Here is a 17,684-nt window from a genome sequence, read left to right as displayed (position 1 = left end):
GGTGGAGCTATGTGCAAGTCCGTCTGGGTAGATACCACCCACTCATCATATATTCAACCGCCAAACAGCAGTATTCAGTACTGTTGGGTTCTGGTTTGAAGGGTGGTGGTGCCAGTGCAACTACAGGCACAAGGGACATAACATCTTAATTTGCAAGGTTGGTTGTGCATTAGCTATGTAAGGAATCATTAATATTTCTTACATCGTCATTGTCTGTGGGCGGTGGTGACCACTTACCATTGGGTCAGGTGCTATACAACCTATCTATAAAATAAAATAAAATAAAAACCACACATCCTAACAAACTTCCGCATTTATAATTTTAGTGTAGCATAGTAGAATATACTTTTGTAAAATAACGATTTAAAAAAACTTGTAAGAGAACCTTTTACTTACTTTTAAATTACTAAATAAAGTATGTTTTCATTTTGATTAAGATATTATAAGTTAGAGAAACTTTATTACTAGTTGTAAGTCGTTCTTAAAATTAGGACGCGATTAAAAAGAAACTAATTCTCCGGGTTATGTAGAGTTCTTTGAACCCTGTTATCTTCGTTTTGGATGTTCTCTAAAACATTTTTATTACAAAACCAGCTTCCGCATGGACCAAAATTGGGTCTAACTTTATCACTATATAACAATATACTATATGAAAAAAAATGAAGACTACTTTATTAAGTACTATTAGAATATAATATACAACTGTTATTTTTATTTTTTTTAACATTCTTATTTCAAAATGTTTTGTATTTGAATTGCCATTATTTCATGAAATCGTTTGTTTAGTTTAGAATATGTTAGTTAATAATTTGGAACAAAATAAATCTCCAAATACTGAACGAACTAAAATGTACAGATGTTTGCCACATGTAGTCTAAACTTATTAGGTTTTGAAATAACTAGTCATTATCAACGATTTGTGGGCTTTAGTTATAAAATTAAGAATTCAAGTTTAGAAATAGATATAATAGTAGTGTTTATAAATTTGTATTATGTATAATATAGATATTTAGGTGCTTTTTTTTAGAGATTTACAAATTATATATTTCGTTAGTACTTACGATAAAGATTTATGTCTAAGAAATGTATTGGATTAATTACTTTTTTTTACGATAGATAAGTATATAAGTAAATACCCTAAAAATAAATGTCGCTAGAAATAAAAGGAATGTCGCCAGGAATATCTAGTTTTAAAAAAAAAATTTATTTCGGAGATGAGATGAGTATTTTGCGTGATATATATAAAACATAAATTACAAAAATATTCGTGACAGCTTTGCTTATCATTTTTTATTGTAATCGTTGTTCTATTTGAATAATACTATTTCTTATCTTTTTTATTTAAAACACATTTACGCTTCATGTTCAAGCATATATGTAGAGTATATATGAATTGATAAGGTTACTCAATGGGCTTACGAAAGGTTGTTTTAAATTGTTCTAGAGGGTCAGGTAAAAAACATCAAAGGAAGCGGTCATCAAGATTTTAAGTGAATGAGACAAAGTGAAGAGAGAAAGGGAGGGAACTACTCAATGACCTAATGCACTCGTCTGCGTCAGCATGCATGGACTTCGTATCGAAAATCACATATTCAATATAATTTTCGATACATTATACATTTTATTTATATTATAAAATAATAATTTAAATATTAAATTTATATTATGATTTTATTTACGTCTTCTATATAATATAAGCTGAAAATGTATGTTCACATGTATGAACTTAACTCAATTGCACTGTTTGAAAAAAACACTTTTTCCTAGGTATTAGTTTAATAACATTGTTATAAACAGAATACCAAGGTTTGTAAAATGTTTTACTAATACAATAGAACCAATTACCAATTATTTTTTGTGTATTTCGCTTAGATAGCATATGGTGGCATTCTAGCAGAAAACAAAAGCTCAGACCTTTTCAGGTTCGTTCACAAAAAACAGTCGCTGTGAGGCCACCGCGCCGTGCTTAGAAATGCGTTCCGCTTGTGTGCAAAGATTGAGTTTCACGTACACAAGATTCTATACTTCTATTGTATTTATACTTTAACATTAACAAGCGAAATAATTTAGAACAAAACGCGGGTAGGTCTTATTTTAGGTACCTAATGGATTAAAGCGATTGTTATTACCTCGTATGGATTATGACACAGAATCTTGTGAGTATTCATAATTTCAAGCAATTTATTGGTTATAATGTATAAAATAAGTTTAAAACGGAATTACAGTTTAATTGCCAAAATAAAAATGCAGTAATTTAATAATTGTTATATACTTCATCAATTTCTATATTATATATCTACTTATTATCTAAGTTCTTATTTATGTGAATAGGTGAGAATTCATACAACAAATTGTTGAAAGTTACTGTAACAATTATTTCTGTCAAGAATTTAATTTTATTTATTCAAAAAAGCCTTTTTTGTCCTCAGCGAGACAAAGTGGTACAACATTTAATGCCTATTTAACTCATCTTTGGCCTAGTGTTGTGAAACGAGCGGAGCGTCAGTGCTCGGCCGACCAGCAGGCGCGTCGACACGGGCTTAACGCGCTCCCACAAAATGGCGCGGCTCTCCATCTATACATACTTTCTAACGTTTATAGCTATCACATCGGCAAATGATTACTACCACACACCCAGGATTGGTTCACAAAAACTTCCTTCGTGCTACAACAACGATGGACAGCCACAAGTAAGTTTACAATGTTTAAGTGGAGCTTTTTAAACTTTTTGTTTGTGTCAATTTTGACATGTACATGGTTGTTTTAATCTATGCTCAGTGTGATTCGGACTCGTCACTCGACTGAGAATCAAAGCCTCTTGATGTTATTTCATATAATGTATGAGTATTTATACATATATTTAAATTATATTTGGTGAATTATAGGCTGATATCTATTGTTTTTAAAACTTTTATATTAAATAAATAGAAATAAGTTTATTGGCCTGCTTGTTTTACAGTAGACACAGAACCACACAACTCTACATAATGTAGCTCACACTATCTATTATAATTTTATAACATTATGTAATAAAATAAATTTTATTTATGAATTAAATAAATATAATTGAATTTGACAGTATTTTTTTTCTATGTCAGTTTTAATTTGACGGTCATAGTTTAGCCATTATCTAAGTCAGGCAAATACGTCTAATATTAGACGGTTTTTTAATTTTACGATAAAAGGCCTGTCGTCGGTAACGGTTCGGTTTTGGCAGATTATCGTAAGGTTATCGATGTAAAACAGTAAATGTTGTAAGACCATTGATACTATAACGAGTTCGTTTACTCTCAGAGCCTAATGTTTTGTTATCAGGGGCCAACGGAACGGGCTTATCGCCACATCCGTTGTACATACCAAGCGATGTTATATAGCTTTAATTTACAACTTTTATTTTAATTAAAATTTTATTTTTTTCATCCTAATTGTGTAATTTGATAATTTTAATAAATTTACTACTAATATAAAATTGGGAACCATCATTTATGAAGTAAAAATTATTATTTGTATTTAAAGTAAAGTAATTAAACGAATATTTAAATATTAAGCAGAAGAAAGTATGTTGTAGAGTAAACGGTATCGAGATACGATTATCCTTATTAAGATAAGTTTATCTCGCATTCTGGTAAAACTTTGAATATATTGACATCACGTGTTCGAAGCTTCGTGATAATGCTCTTATAATACACAAGCATTAAATTATTTTATTACTTCCATATTTTTGGTAATAAAAAGCTAATTATTTTAGAACGTGCAACAGAATAAACCGAAAAACAAATGAACGAAACGAAATGATATGTTATTGTTTTTTAAAAAAAAATCGTACAAATTTTATCAAATGAAGTTTTTGTTATATCGACTTGAATCCTTGTTTCGTTTTAATAGATAAATGATATTTTCTTTTATGTTTTCATTTAAATTATGTCAAAATATATAAGAAAAAATAAAGCATGGCATTGGCTGAGAACTTTTTAAGTTTTTATAATAACGTCTTTATGTTATAAAGTAAATATATTTACACTTTTTATTAATTGGTACTTGCGAGACCGGTTCTTCGGTTGTACGTAGAGTTTCCACATACCTAACGATCTAATCTTATAAGTTCAAAGCAAATAACTGACCCATTAGATACATTTCAATCGTTACCTATTAAACTAGTATAGTATTATTATAAAACAAATGTAATGGAATGTAACTACATAAAAATGTACTTCTGCGTGTAACACGTAAGTCGTAACCTTAGTTTGTTAATAAATAAACTACAGAGTAAAAGACGTTGAAGTTAAGATGAATTTAGTAGCATTAGCTACAGCTAAAAAGAGTAAATAGTATATTAAATTGGTATTCTATTTTGAACATTAATCAGTATCGTCGTAATTTATGGTGAAAGCAATGATGCACGATCAGGGCGATGTGAACGTCCTGCACCGCACAGATTCTATTTATAGCGCAACTATTTTGGCGGCAAAACTATCATCTGGAACGAAACTCATAAACCCGTTTCCGTATTGTCAAACCATATAATTCTCGCTCTATCGCTGAGCTAAGCCTTTCTAGGAATAACTATATCCGGGTCATATATATATCCTATAGTAAACGAAACAAATAGTGGTTTATTTTATTAAACTCGTCTATGATATTTTTATAGAGATGTATACCGGAGTTCGAAAATGCTGCTTTTATGGTACAAATGGAGGCAACTAATACATGTGGTGACAATGGCGTGAAGATGTATTGCATTCAGACGTCGGCTGGTACTTCGACTAGGTAAACTTGGATTATACATTCATAAAAGAACGTAGACATTTCTTTTTATAAGTTTATATTAATTGTTATTGAAACGTTAGGGAACGTAATTATATGTGATTTTTTATAAGATTCTTGTTTACGTAGGTCGTGTGACTATTGCCAACCGGGACAATTCTCCAGCTACTACCTAACGGACTTACACTACGAGCAGGACAATCAGACGTGGTGGCAATCAGAAACCATGAAAGAAGGCATACAGTATCCTAATCAAGTGAATTTGACGCTGCATTTAGGTAAAATAATACTTCTATTTAATTTAAATTTTTATTCGAATTATTTTAAGTATATTTATATAATTATAGTATCTACATACATATATAAATTTCTTTCTCGCGAAAAGTATACGGACACAGAAGCCTGTTCTGTGTCCGTATACTTTTCGCTAAACTTAATTATTCATTGCTCTATTATATATTTATGATTAATTTAATTGGATCGTTGAGTTTTTTTTTAAATGAAAAATATGATGTTATTTATACAGGAAAAGCGTATGACATAACTTACGTCCGAATCGTCTTCTACTCTCCGAGACCGCAAAGTTTTGCAATCTACAAGAAATCTGGCGAAGAGTCGGACTGGGAGCCCTACCAGTACTTCAGGTACACTTTTATTTTCAATACGAATAATCAAGAACGTTCGTTCCATAACATCTTATGATCTAAAACGAATGTATGGGCTTATGACGATGATCATATGTATACATATATATATATGAAACAAATGATTACCAGATGTTACATGAAGTCTTTTTTTAATGAATCAGTGCCTCGTGTCGAGATACATATGGAGTTCTGGAACAGCGAGCAGCTGAATTGGGAGCTGAGACGAGAGCACTGTGTACAAGCGAATACTCCGACATCTCTCCGCTGTCCGGTGGAAATGTTCTTTTCTCTACATTGGAGGGAAGACCATCTGCCTACACATTTGACAACAGTCCTGAATTACAGGTATACTTATAAAGATTAGCTATACGAATGTGAATATATAGCGAAATTATTAGATTTTAAGGATAAGAAGATTATATTTAGCGGGTATACCTTTACATTAATACAACTAAGATATATAAGTATAGTCATAATCGTTATTCAATATTTAGAAGCGTTAAATTTGTTTTTTAATTGGCAAAATAACCACTTTTGCAGGAAATAACCTCATTAAACATTTTTTTTTTCTCAATGATAATTATATTTTATTTTAAAAATTATAGCGTTATGCTTCTAATATTGTGCTATATCTTAAAACTAGGGCATAGCTCTAAACTATTTTTTCAAATTTTTGAAAAAAAAACCCCGAATTTTCTTTTAATACTTTTGTCATTAAACCTTTATTAAACTAAGCAACGAAATATTGGCCGTACAAACGAAATATTAAGGTGTTGCCAGTTAGCTTTTGTTTTCACCGTAAAAAATCTCTGTAAGGTTAATTATGATTTGTTTTTACTACTATTGATTTCTATTGCATCGTTTCAGGAATGGGTGACGGCTACTGATTTGCGAATATCACTGGATCGCTTAAACACTTTCGGTGACGAGATCTTCGGAGACGTACAAGTGTTGCAGTCTTATTGGTACGCCATAGCTGACGTGGCTGTCGGCGCACGTTGTAAATGTAATGGACATGCGTCTGTGTGTGACATGCAAGAGCTGCCTGACGGAGCTAGGGCTAGATATTGCAGGTATTTAATCGTTACTATGGATTATTCAAATCAATAAATTTCTCAATTTTATAACCGCTTTCTTTTCCTTTAATTAAAGATTGAGTTTTTTTGACAATAATTAAACTATGAAATTATGTGTATTCTTATAGATGTGAACACAACACTGCTGGTCGTGAATGTGAGAAGTGTTTGGACTATTACAATGATGCGCCGTGGGGCCGGGCGTCTCCTACAAACGTTCACGAATGCAAAGGTAACACAGTAGTTGATACTTTTATATATATATATGTACATAAAGTAAAAAAATGAGTTAATTTACAACACGTGGCAGATGTGATACTTCTTTAAATACTATAAAGAAGTATAAAAAGAATATGTTCTGATGTCCTGATGTCTACACATATTTGCTATTGTTTATATATTTAGGTTTCAGAATACTGAAGTGATACGTATTTTGATTCTTGTTTAGCTTAGCGAATTATTACTTGCTATGCGTATTTATGTTAACAATTGCTTTAGCGTATGTAAATTAAATTATATTCATTTATTTTCTACATTTTTCAGACTAATTTTGTATGAGTTTACTTTGTATCTCACTCGTGATATGTTGACAAGCGACATACGGTGATACGCCATTTGGATCCGTGTATCCCAATAATTATGACAATCAATGTCGAATATCGATATCGATGTCGTATATAATCGTTTCGAGTATAATAGTTCTTATAGGATATAATTAATTATTATTCATTTAAAATATTTTTATTACGAAGTCTCCTTTTTCATGAAAAAACGTATATTTTTAACTCGAGCTGTTTTATTAATAGGATATTGTATCATTATTATCATGTCGAATGAAGGACGATTAAAAATACTAATTGCTTGGCGTATAATAATATATACCACTGATATGTATATCTATTTATTAAGTGCAACTTATCTATTTATTAATTTCCTTTAGCAATAGCGATTGCAAAAGATTAATTAACATAGCCGCTAAAATTCAAATTATAGAATAGAACGATATTTATACATCTACAAATGATGATGAAGTCGTTCTGATCTATTATAAATACAAAGTTTCATCCTAAATTTCAAGTATGTTAGAATATATATAAAACTTGAATTGCAGTTTTTGCATGAAATAAATGGTTCTATAGACTACAACATTCATAAAAGTTGTTTAAAGTTCAGCAAAAACGTCTCACAATTAGACGTGCACACCAGCAAAGCCGCGGGTATAGGCTACTTAAATAAAATCACTTTAGAGAATATAATTTCAGAATTTAAGTGTTCGTTTTTTCTATTTGATGTTGAATTTTCAGTTTCTGATTTATATGTGCAAACATACACTTAAGAATTTATATTAAAATTGTTCAGTATATGCTTACTTCCACAGCGTGCAACTGCAATGGCTTCTCGAATAAGTGCTACTTCGACAAAGATCTTTACGAACGCACGGGCCATGGCGGTCATTGTATCGAATGCGCTGAAAACAGGGATGGGGCGAATTGTGAACGGTGCAAGGAAAATTTCTTCCAAGGGACAGAAGACATTTGCATGCCCTGTAACTGTAACCCCACCGGTGAGAAGAAACTCTTATCCAATTTTTTTTAGACTACCGTATTTTAGTATATATTTTGTATTAAAATATAATTAAACTAATAAGAATAATTTATATATGTACTTATTTAGATGTAACTGTAAAAATAAGTAGCGTAACCCTTGGACGCGTGGAGGTCTCCTCACGCTTAGGGTTACGCTAAGAAAATTTTAAGCATTTCATTGACATTTTATACTTAATAAAATCAAGATTCCTCCGGTTTACTTAGTGAACTTTTGTGGTCCGGTTTGAAAAATGAGATTGGAATTGTAACTACAAATATAAGGGATACAACATCTTAGTTCAAGATTGTCCTACAGTGTCACTGTCTAAGGGCGGTGGTGATCACTAACATTTATATAGGAATACCAGTCTTGCTTTTGATTTAATCCGTTTCGGAATTATATAAACAAAATCTATTGATATGCATTATTAAAAATTAAAAACACTCCTATTTCAGGTTCACGAAGTCTTCAATGTAATGCTGAAGGCAAATGTCAATGTAAACCTGGCGTCACAGGTGATAAATGTGACGTATGTGCGCCGAACCACTACGAATTCACGAATCAGGGATGCAAGCCATGTGGTTGTAATGAGTCTGGTTCCTACGCTAATACTCCTCAGTGTGACCCTGAAACTGGAGTTTGTCTTTGCAAACAAAATGTTGAAGGTAGACAATGTAGAGAGTGAGTATGGTAACATATATTATACATATTACTATATTAAAAGAAAATTTGTAAGATTAATGCACTTATCTTAGTTCTTTAATATAATATAACTGTTTAAAACTAATTATTACTAATTGGAAAACAATACTTTTTGTTTATTATTATCCAAAATACCAACATTCTTAATATTTGAATCTTCAATGATCTTTTGACTTTTTTAGATGTAAACCTGGCTTCTTCAACCTCGATTTTGTAAATGAATTCGGATGTACACCATGTTTCTGCTTCGGACACTCCTCGCAGTGTAGTTCCGCTCCAAAATACCAGGCACATGAGCTAAGCGCACATTTTATAAGAGATGCAGAGAAGTGGTACGCCGAAGATAGTGAACATAAATCCACACAATTGATGTTCAATGCCAACACACAGAACATAGGTTGGTCTTTAGATGCGATAAAGTGATTTGAAGAGAACGAAAACGAATAGAAAGATAACATTTGTAAGATATTTCATTTTACTTATAAATTGATTGTGTAATTTATTTTCTAGCCGTATCTTCAAAAGTATCTGAAGTAGTTTACTTTGTGGCATCGAATCAATTCCTTGGCGATCAAAGACCATCATATAATCATGACCTGAAATTTACTTTACGTCTTGGAGAAAATAGAGGTTACCCATCGTCTCAAGATATTATCCTAGAAGGTGCCCGAACTTCAATATCCATGAATATTTATGGTCAAAATAATCCGGAGCCTTCTGATCAGGTTTGTAAATATTTAACAAATGCTACGCGTTATTTAGGTTATGTTTTGGCATTTTTGCGAATATAATAATGCGGCGAATTTATGGTCCTGTATATTATTTTAATAAATAAATAATAACGTACAATACATTAATGATGCACCTTGTTACAGGCACAAGAATATAAATTTAGATTACATGAAGATCCAAGATATGGCTGGACGCCTACTCTCTCCAACTTTGAGTTTATGTCTATTCTTCAAAATTTGACAGCAATTAAAATCAGGGGAACGTACAATAAAGGTGGTCAGGGATATTTAATGAATTTCAAGCTAGATACCGCAAAGATTGGCAGAGAAAAGGGTTCAGCGCCTGCGAATTGGGTGGAGAAATGTGTGTGCCCAAAAGCATACGTTGGTGATTACTGTGAAGAATGTGCTCCTGGTTATAAACACGAACCTGCCAATGGTGGTCCTTACTCGACGTGTATTCCCTGTGACTGTAACGGTCATGCTCATATTTGTGACACGGCAACAGGTGAGAAAAAAATATTACATTTACGAGTATAGCCTTTTCCAACCGCAGAACGAGTAACGATAGTGAAATCTTTAATTATTTCTCGCGATTTGTTATTAGCTGTGCTATAATTATTTATAATGTAACGCTATTCCACTTCGGCTTATATAAAATTGATTTTAATACATACGTTCCTTCTACAGATAACTTAATCGATATTAAAAACTCTACTTCTTCACAAACCATAATGTATACTAGAGATTATTTATACCAGATTTCGATGAATCTAATCATATTCGACATCAATGTTGTTTATTTACCGTTACTCCTCCCCCCTTGCTTAAAATTAAGCTATGATTGATATTACCATAAAATGCAATAAAAAACTTTAATTAAATTTCTATTAAAACTTTGACTAACAAATAAATCATTAATTCAAAGAGATACCGTGAAAGCGTGATATTATTAATGTATAATTTTATTTAATTACAGGTTTTTGTATTTGTAAGCACAATACAACTGGAAGCAATTGTGAACTTTGCGCGAAGGGTTTCTATGGTAACGCCATAGCAGGCACGCCAGATGACTGTAAACCATGCCCTTGTCCCAAAGACAGTGGGTGCATTCAGTTGATGGATCAAAGCATCGTTTGTACTGACTGTCCGGTCGGTTACGCGGGTGAGCTTGTAATTATTGTATATCCATAAGTTATCCAACATTTTTTTTTTTAAAAAGTACGTATATTATATAAAAAAGTACATATTATATAAAAAAGTACATATAATTCTGTACATATATATTGCGGCGAACGGATCCTAATGAAATTTGACACAGAGATAAATTATAGTCTCGAATAGCACATAGGTTCCTGTTATACATACAATAGTGTTAATAACTTACGATTAATACAATAAGAGAAAGAACACAAAATGTGTTAAATACACTACTTCTAACGTAACATATGATGCTACATTAATTTTGAATGGGGAAGCATTATATGTTCTAGAAACAATGTTCTTTGGTATCATAATAGACTCTAAGCTCAAATGCGTCGTCCATATAAATGAATTGGCGACTAGACTCAGCTTTGTATCCTTAACTGTAAAAAAAATAGACTATTGACTGTTTCATGTTTCACTCGCCGGTTCTGCTTTAATATGTCTATTTCAGAATTATTTCTGAACCGATGGTAGAATTTTGACCATTAATATGCAAGGGTAACGCTTTTATATGGAATAAAGATTTTGGACTTTGACTTTTGACTGTGATACCAAACACCTACACTCTCCCCTCACACGCGGGCAAAAACCGCGGGCGGGCACTACTTATTAGATACATTTTTATCACAATGAATTAAAACAAAATATAAATTTGAAATTTATTACTGATAGTTTTGTATTTTGAATGATGTCATCAATTAATTATTTTGTTTTAAGGACCACGTTGCGAGGTTTGCGCTGATGGACATTTCGGTGATCCAAATGGCCAATTTGGTCCGCGGCAAGAATGTGACGAGTGCCAGTGCAACGGTAACGTCGACCCCAATGCAGTCGGCAACTGTAATAGAACAACTGGAGTTTGTCTCAAATGTATATATAATACTGCTGGCGAACATTGCGACAAATGTTTGAGTGGTGAGTATTTATTTGGTGTTTTGAGCCTTTAAAATAGGCTAACCTTTACATAAGACCTTTATAGGTTATTCCATATAACAGGATACTAAATGTAAATTAGTATTAACCGTTAATTTAAAAACATTTTATTTTTTTTTCAATATTTCCTTCCTTTTTTTCAATATTTGTATATTTTGTCGTCTGTGAACGCATTGCATACACTAATATACACAAATTTTAGTAGAATTTATGAATAAAGATTTAAATACAATTTTGGTCATGTAAGGGTAATGGCGTGACGGATAATAGTGTAGGTAAAATATAAAAGCAGAATTCAGTTTAACTTTTGAAATAAAAGCTGGACACACATATTTTAAATTATATTCATTTATATACAGACCTTTTCTCGGATTATTAAACAAAAGGATATTGGAGAGCGGGGAACTTTATAGTGAAGCAATAAAAGCGCCTACTCGATCACTCTACTAGGAATAAAATTGTGATACTTAAAATTATTTATTTATATGTATTTACTTATTTTCATTGAATAGGATTTTTCGGTGATGCTCTTGATCAAAAAAAGAAGGGTGACTGTAAGCCCTGTCAATGCCATGAAGCTGGTACTCTTGAAAGTGTAGAAGGTCCTCCCCAATGCGACGGCCTCACCGGTTTCTGTTCCTGTCGACCGCACGTTGTTGGCAAGAACTGTGATAAGTGCGAGGTAAATTAACTTTAGAACTATTATATTTTAAATACAATACATACTTATTACAAACTAATATTTATTTAAATTTATCACTTATTTCTAAATATCTACTACATATGCAAACAGGAAGGTTATTACGACATCAACTCCGGTGAAGGATGCAAGGCCTGCGATTGTAATATGGAAGGCTCGTACAACACAACATGTCATCCCGTTACTGGACAATGTTACTGTAAACCTGGAATTGACGGGTAAAATTGTATTCACTCGCTATATGTTTTTAATTTTAAGAACTTTTTCAACCCAAATTATAATTTTTCGTAATTTATTTCAGTGTTCATTGTGATCGCTGCCGAGCTTATCACTATGGCTTTTCGGGTGAAGGTTGCCGCGACTGTGACTGCGACGAATGGGGATCTACCAACTACCAATGTGACATGGTTGGGCAGTGCTCCTGTCAGGAAAATGTTGAAGGCAGAAGATGCGATCAGTAAGTTTTTAAACGAGTACAATAAATTAAAACTTCTTTGTTGTTCATTTGTTTAAAGTATATTATCTTATTAGATGTATGGAAAACAAGAGACGACGAGCTGATGGTCAAGGCTGTGAAGATTGTCCGCCTTGCTATAACCTAGTTCAAGATGCTGTAAATCAACATAGAAAACAGCTTAAGGAACTGGATGACGTAAGTTTAGTTGTCTGACATTATAAACTTCATATTATTGAATTTATTATTAACTACAGAAAGGTAGAAACTTATGATATCGATACATTTGTTTTACCATGAAACCTAGAACTATACCTTGTAATTAATAATACTTTTATCAACTCCAACAGATACTAGCGAAAATATCTAAAGCTCCAACAGTCGTTGAAAATGCTGACTTTGATAACGAGCTTCAGCGTGTGAGGGCAGAAATCGAAAGGCTCGTACAAGAAGCTCAAGCTGAACTTGGTACTGGTCCAGGCACAAGTATCACGAATAACTTGGTCGAACTTGCCGACAGACTTGCTGACGTCAGGTTAGAACATTAGCGCAAATTAAAAAATGTTTTATAAATATATAATATAAAATAATAGTGTCATTATTTAAAAACATACTCTATATAAGAATATAAAAGGCTAAATACGCTCTTAAAAATAAAATACTCGAAAATGTAATACCTACTCTTGTTTCAGAAACATGTTATTTAAGATCGAAGATGAAAGCTTTGAGGGTAATGAATCAGTGAAAGGAATAAGAGGTAACGTTTCTAAAGCCGAGGATACCATTGAAGCTGCACAAAAAGAAATCAATGTAAGTTTTGCATTTAATTTAATTCCCAAAAGTATTTTAGAAGAACATTTATTTCTTTTATTTGTAATATTATAGAGTGCATTGGAGTATCTTGATGGGGAAGGTGCGGCTGCTTTGGCAAAGGCTCGAAATAGATCAGATCAGTTCGGCAAACAATCGGTCGATATGTCGGCTTTAGCTAAGGAATCGCGATTACTAGCTGAAAAGCTAGAAAACGATGCAAAAAACATAAGAGATATTGCAGAAAAAGCATTAAACACTTCTTTAGCAGCGAATTCTATTGCTAAAGATGGCATAACAAAACAAGCCAATATAAGGTTTGTATAGAAATGGCCCAGATTTTGTACCTTTGCTTTACTTTATTTTCATAAAACTTTACTTAAATTCTTAACTTTGTAGCAATGAGGTGCAAATCTTGGCTAATGAACTTAATGCGGCTACAGGTAAGTTGAGTAGTATGGCAGAGCTAGCTGAACAAGCACTTAAAAGAGCTAAGACTGTGTATGATGAAGCATTGGGATTATATGCTGAAGCGAATACAACGTTGCTGCCAGATATCAAGCTTAATAAATTACGTCAGGACTCCATTGACATGAATAGGACCGTAAGTGTATTTTTGGATAATTATGATAATTCTAGCTTTCGCATTGTACTTAGAAAATCTTTATCGTTACAGATTGATGAAAAATCAGCAGAATTGGAACAACTCATGGTCGTTACTCAAGATACCCTCGACGCTTTGGACGAACAAATTCGTAAAGGCAAAGATCTCTTAGACCAAGGCCACGATAGGCAAGATGAGTTATACGACCTTTTAGCTAATCTAGACGAGTTAAGAGCCCAGGCACAAAATGATGTGGAACTCACAAAAGCTACTCTCAAAGACGCTAATGAGATTTATAAAACCCTAAAAGGTAATTTTCGAAGAAGGTTTCTTTGAACATAATAGTGGCAATCTGCTAGTTTTGTTTGTTATTGGGAAAAAAACGTTCTTACGTGATTATTTTTGCAATGTTATAGAATTCAGCGACCAAGTAAATGAGTCCCGTCAATTAGCTGAACAGGCGGCTCTTGATGTCCCCGGGGTCCAACAAAAAGTTGCAGAGGCTGAAGAAAGTATTACCAGCATCACCGAAGAGCTGACTACAGCTAGTGATAAGGCTAAAGAAGCCAGAGATTTAGCCCAGCAGGCACAAAAGGAATACGCTGGTAAAGCGTCAGAGGTAAATTTACTAAAGAAATTCATATACATCTCATATTTATCAAGATAATTCATTTAATTTTTTTTTTAATTTTAGGCTGCACATGAAATACGAAAAGAAGCTTCTAGATCAAGGGCAGAAGCACTTAATCTTCGAGATGAGGCCGACAAACTCTCAAGTATAGTATTTTTAATATATTTTTTGTAATTATTAAAGCCATTATTCAAACATTGAAAATAGTTTGTTTCAAAAGAGTTTTTACACTTAAATACGTTATTATTATTTAAGCGCGAGTAAAGGGAACTGCAAAACAAATCGAAGACCTGGAAAAACAAGCAGAAGAGAATTTACAGCTAACGCGTGATGCTAAAATGAAGGTAAAAATAAATTTTATTTTATTTTGTAGTTACTATTTTAGAAGAGTAATGAGGACCTCAACATTAAAGTTAATTAAAAGTAATAAACCTTGTTAAAAACAAGCTTTTATTTAAATGCGCTCAGATAAACCTTTAGATTCATTTTTACTGGTAACTTATAAAGTTATTATATGAGAGATAGAAAGACTTGTCGAGAGATTTAAGTACTCGTATTAACTTAGTATGAAAATTTTAATAGATTAAATTATTTAGATCAAATTATTTAATTTAATTGTTTATCTACACAAGTAAATCTCACGACAGGCTTTCTTTATTTTTATAAGTTAATAGGTTAAATATGGATTTCACTCGTACACAATTACATTCCAAGTGAAAGTCTTGTAATAAAAAATAATGCTATTAACCAACTTCAAAAAGAGGATGTTATTAATTTCATTATATTTTTTATATTTTCTACTTAAGAACTCCGTCATTTATAAAGCTATTTGGAAAATCATTTTTTTTGGTTTTAAAAGGTTTGACTGCCCGTTTAGCCTATTAAATATTACATTGGGTTCTTATATTATTATACCATTAACGCAGGTTGGTCAAGCAAACACAGATGCTAGAGAGGCTGAGAAACAAGTATCTAAAGGTTTGGAAGATTTAAAAGTTATCATGGACGAGTTACAAAATTTACCGACATTAGACGACGCTGCACTTGATAGGCTTCGTAAGTAATAATGTTATTTGATTCTTTTCAAAAGTTAGGTTTTTGCATGATCTGGTCTCCCTTCAGATCTTTTTATTCGTTAATTGCGGCGAGATTTATTTCTTTGTAAACCAATAAAGGCTATCGAGGCCATGGAACATCCACATACTAATGAAGCTTTATACCCAATTTATCAAAAAACACTGATACATTTATTTATAAAAGAAGTGGTTTTTGGTAATGTAGAATTTAGCACTTCATTAAACCGGTTTTCTCCTATTTGATCTTCTAAGGCAATTAATTAGCAAAGACTCAATCTTAGCTTGATAATTTCCTTTTAGGATATATTTTTTTAATTATTTGCAATATGTCTACAGAGAAAAGTCTCGACAAAGCTGAAAGCGCACTTCGTGAGGTGGACTTGGATGGAAAAATAAAATCATTAACTGAAGCTAAAAACAACCATCAAAGGTATTTAAACGAAGCTATAGTCTTTTAAATATTTACAGTTGACTACAGTGAATATTTAATTACACTTATAAGTTGTTAATTAATTAATTGTTTAATAATAATTATGTGTTTTTTATTAGATGGATGAAACAATACCAAGATGAACACGACAATCTTGGCAAGGAAGTCGACAATATAAAGGATATTTTGAACCAACTACCCGATGGTTGTTTTAAAAGGATCGTTCTAGAACCAACCGAGGGACCAAGTAGACCGGCCAGTTTTAGATAGATAATTCAATACAGCATGATATATCTTTCCTTTACATATTGATTGAAAAAAAGATTGTATCGACACATTTGAAACAAAACTATTTAAAACATGATATGTAATGACGATGATCATTGTGGTAACGCTAGAATAATACATTTGTATGAGTTTAAAAAATAAATTTGAAGTTTGTGTAGTCTATATAAAATGGCGCCATAGAGATAGTTGCTCTTTTTCCCATTCGTTTAATGGCATGCTCTTTTTAATATAATATTAATGTTTGCCTTATAAACAGCACTATGTGTCAAAATATAAAAATGAAATAGATTATTGTCTCGTCTCATGAATTAGTTCAATTTTGTTCTACGCACTGTGTTTTAAGTCATAGCTCTCGATCGTTATAAAATATGCCAAGTATAACTTAAAGTTACTCAATCAGGTTTTCTAAATGTATAAATTTTTTATTGGTTACTATAATATATTTAAGTCTTGATATAGATTTTCACAATTTTCTTCGTGAATCTCCCACGATCTTTTTATTTACCTGCATTTATTTTAGTGTTCAATGTATTGTAATTAAATCGAAATGTATTGTAATGGTTTTGATTTTAAAAGGAAATAAAAATTTATTTTAAGACAAACATTTATTTTAGTGTGCCATAAATTTATTGGTAAAATTTGTAAATATATAAAATGTACGTACTAAAAATATTTTAGTACAAATTTGTTAAATTCAAAATTATTCCTACATGTATTTCGCCAAAGAAGATGAATGACAAGTGGTGTAACTTAGATTATTATTATTTTTAATTTTTGTACTTGTACTTCCAATCGAATACAATTTTTTAGCTAAAAATAGGATTAATTGTAGCTTATTTATTCGTAATAAAAAAAATAAGAAAAAAAATCGTCCTTTCAGTTTATTCCTTATATTTATTAGTCTTGTATGTTAAAACAAGATAAAATAATTAAATAATAAAACTAATTGTTACATTATTGACTGGAACGCTTCAAACCCACATTGAAGAGGCGTAGGTTCATTAATGATTTAATGTTTCTTCAAAAAATTATACATGGTTCAATA

The 17,684-nt window shown here is 31.8% G+C and overlaps 1 protein-coding gene across 1 annotated transcript; it reads left to right on the top strand.

Annotated features, from left to right (window-relative positions):
• Positions 1-2,508: 2,508 nt before the first annotated feature.
• Positions 2,509-17,241, top strand: LOC125075797 (laminin subunit gamma-1). Its single transcript, XM_047687559.1, has 29 exons — positions 2,509-2,690; positions 4,649-4,767; positions 4,894-5,042; positions 5,291-5,408; positions 5,573-5,756; positions 6,279-6,484; positions 6,616-6,719; positions 7,866-8,051; positions 8,530-8,755; positions 8,959-9,173; positions 9,287-9,501; positions 9,652-10,015; positions 10,487-10,672; positions 11,431-11,628; positions 12,159-12,328; positions 12,440-12,564; positions 12,648-12,803; positions 12,878-12,998; positions 13,151-13,335; positions 13,493-13,610; positions 13,686-13,927; positions 14,010-14,214; positions 14,287-14,524; positions 14,631-14,833; positions 14,909-14,990; positions 15,101-15,189; positions 15,772-15,901; positions 16,258-16,351; positions 16,471-17,241. Exons 1-29 carry the CDS (start codon positions 2,559-2,561, stop codon positions 16,619-16,621), a joined length of 4,911 nt encoding a protein of 1,636 aa, XP_047543515.1. The 5' UTR covers positions 2,509-2,558; the 3' UTR covers positions 16,622-17,241.
• The last annotated feature ends 443 nt before the right edge of the window (positions 17,242-17,684 follow it).

Source organism: Vanessa atalanta, chromosome Z, assembly GCF_905147765.1.
Source record: "Vanessa atalanta chromosome Z, ilVanAtal1.2, whole genome shotgun sequence".
Classification (NCBI taxonomy): domain Eukaryota; kingdom Metazoa; phylum Arthropoda; class Insecta; order Lepidoptera; family Nymphalidae; genus Vanessa; species Vanessa atalanta.
Note: the sequence above shows the minus strand (reverse complement) of the source record. Positions and strands in the feature narration are given on the sequence as shown.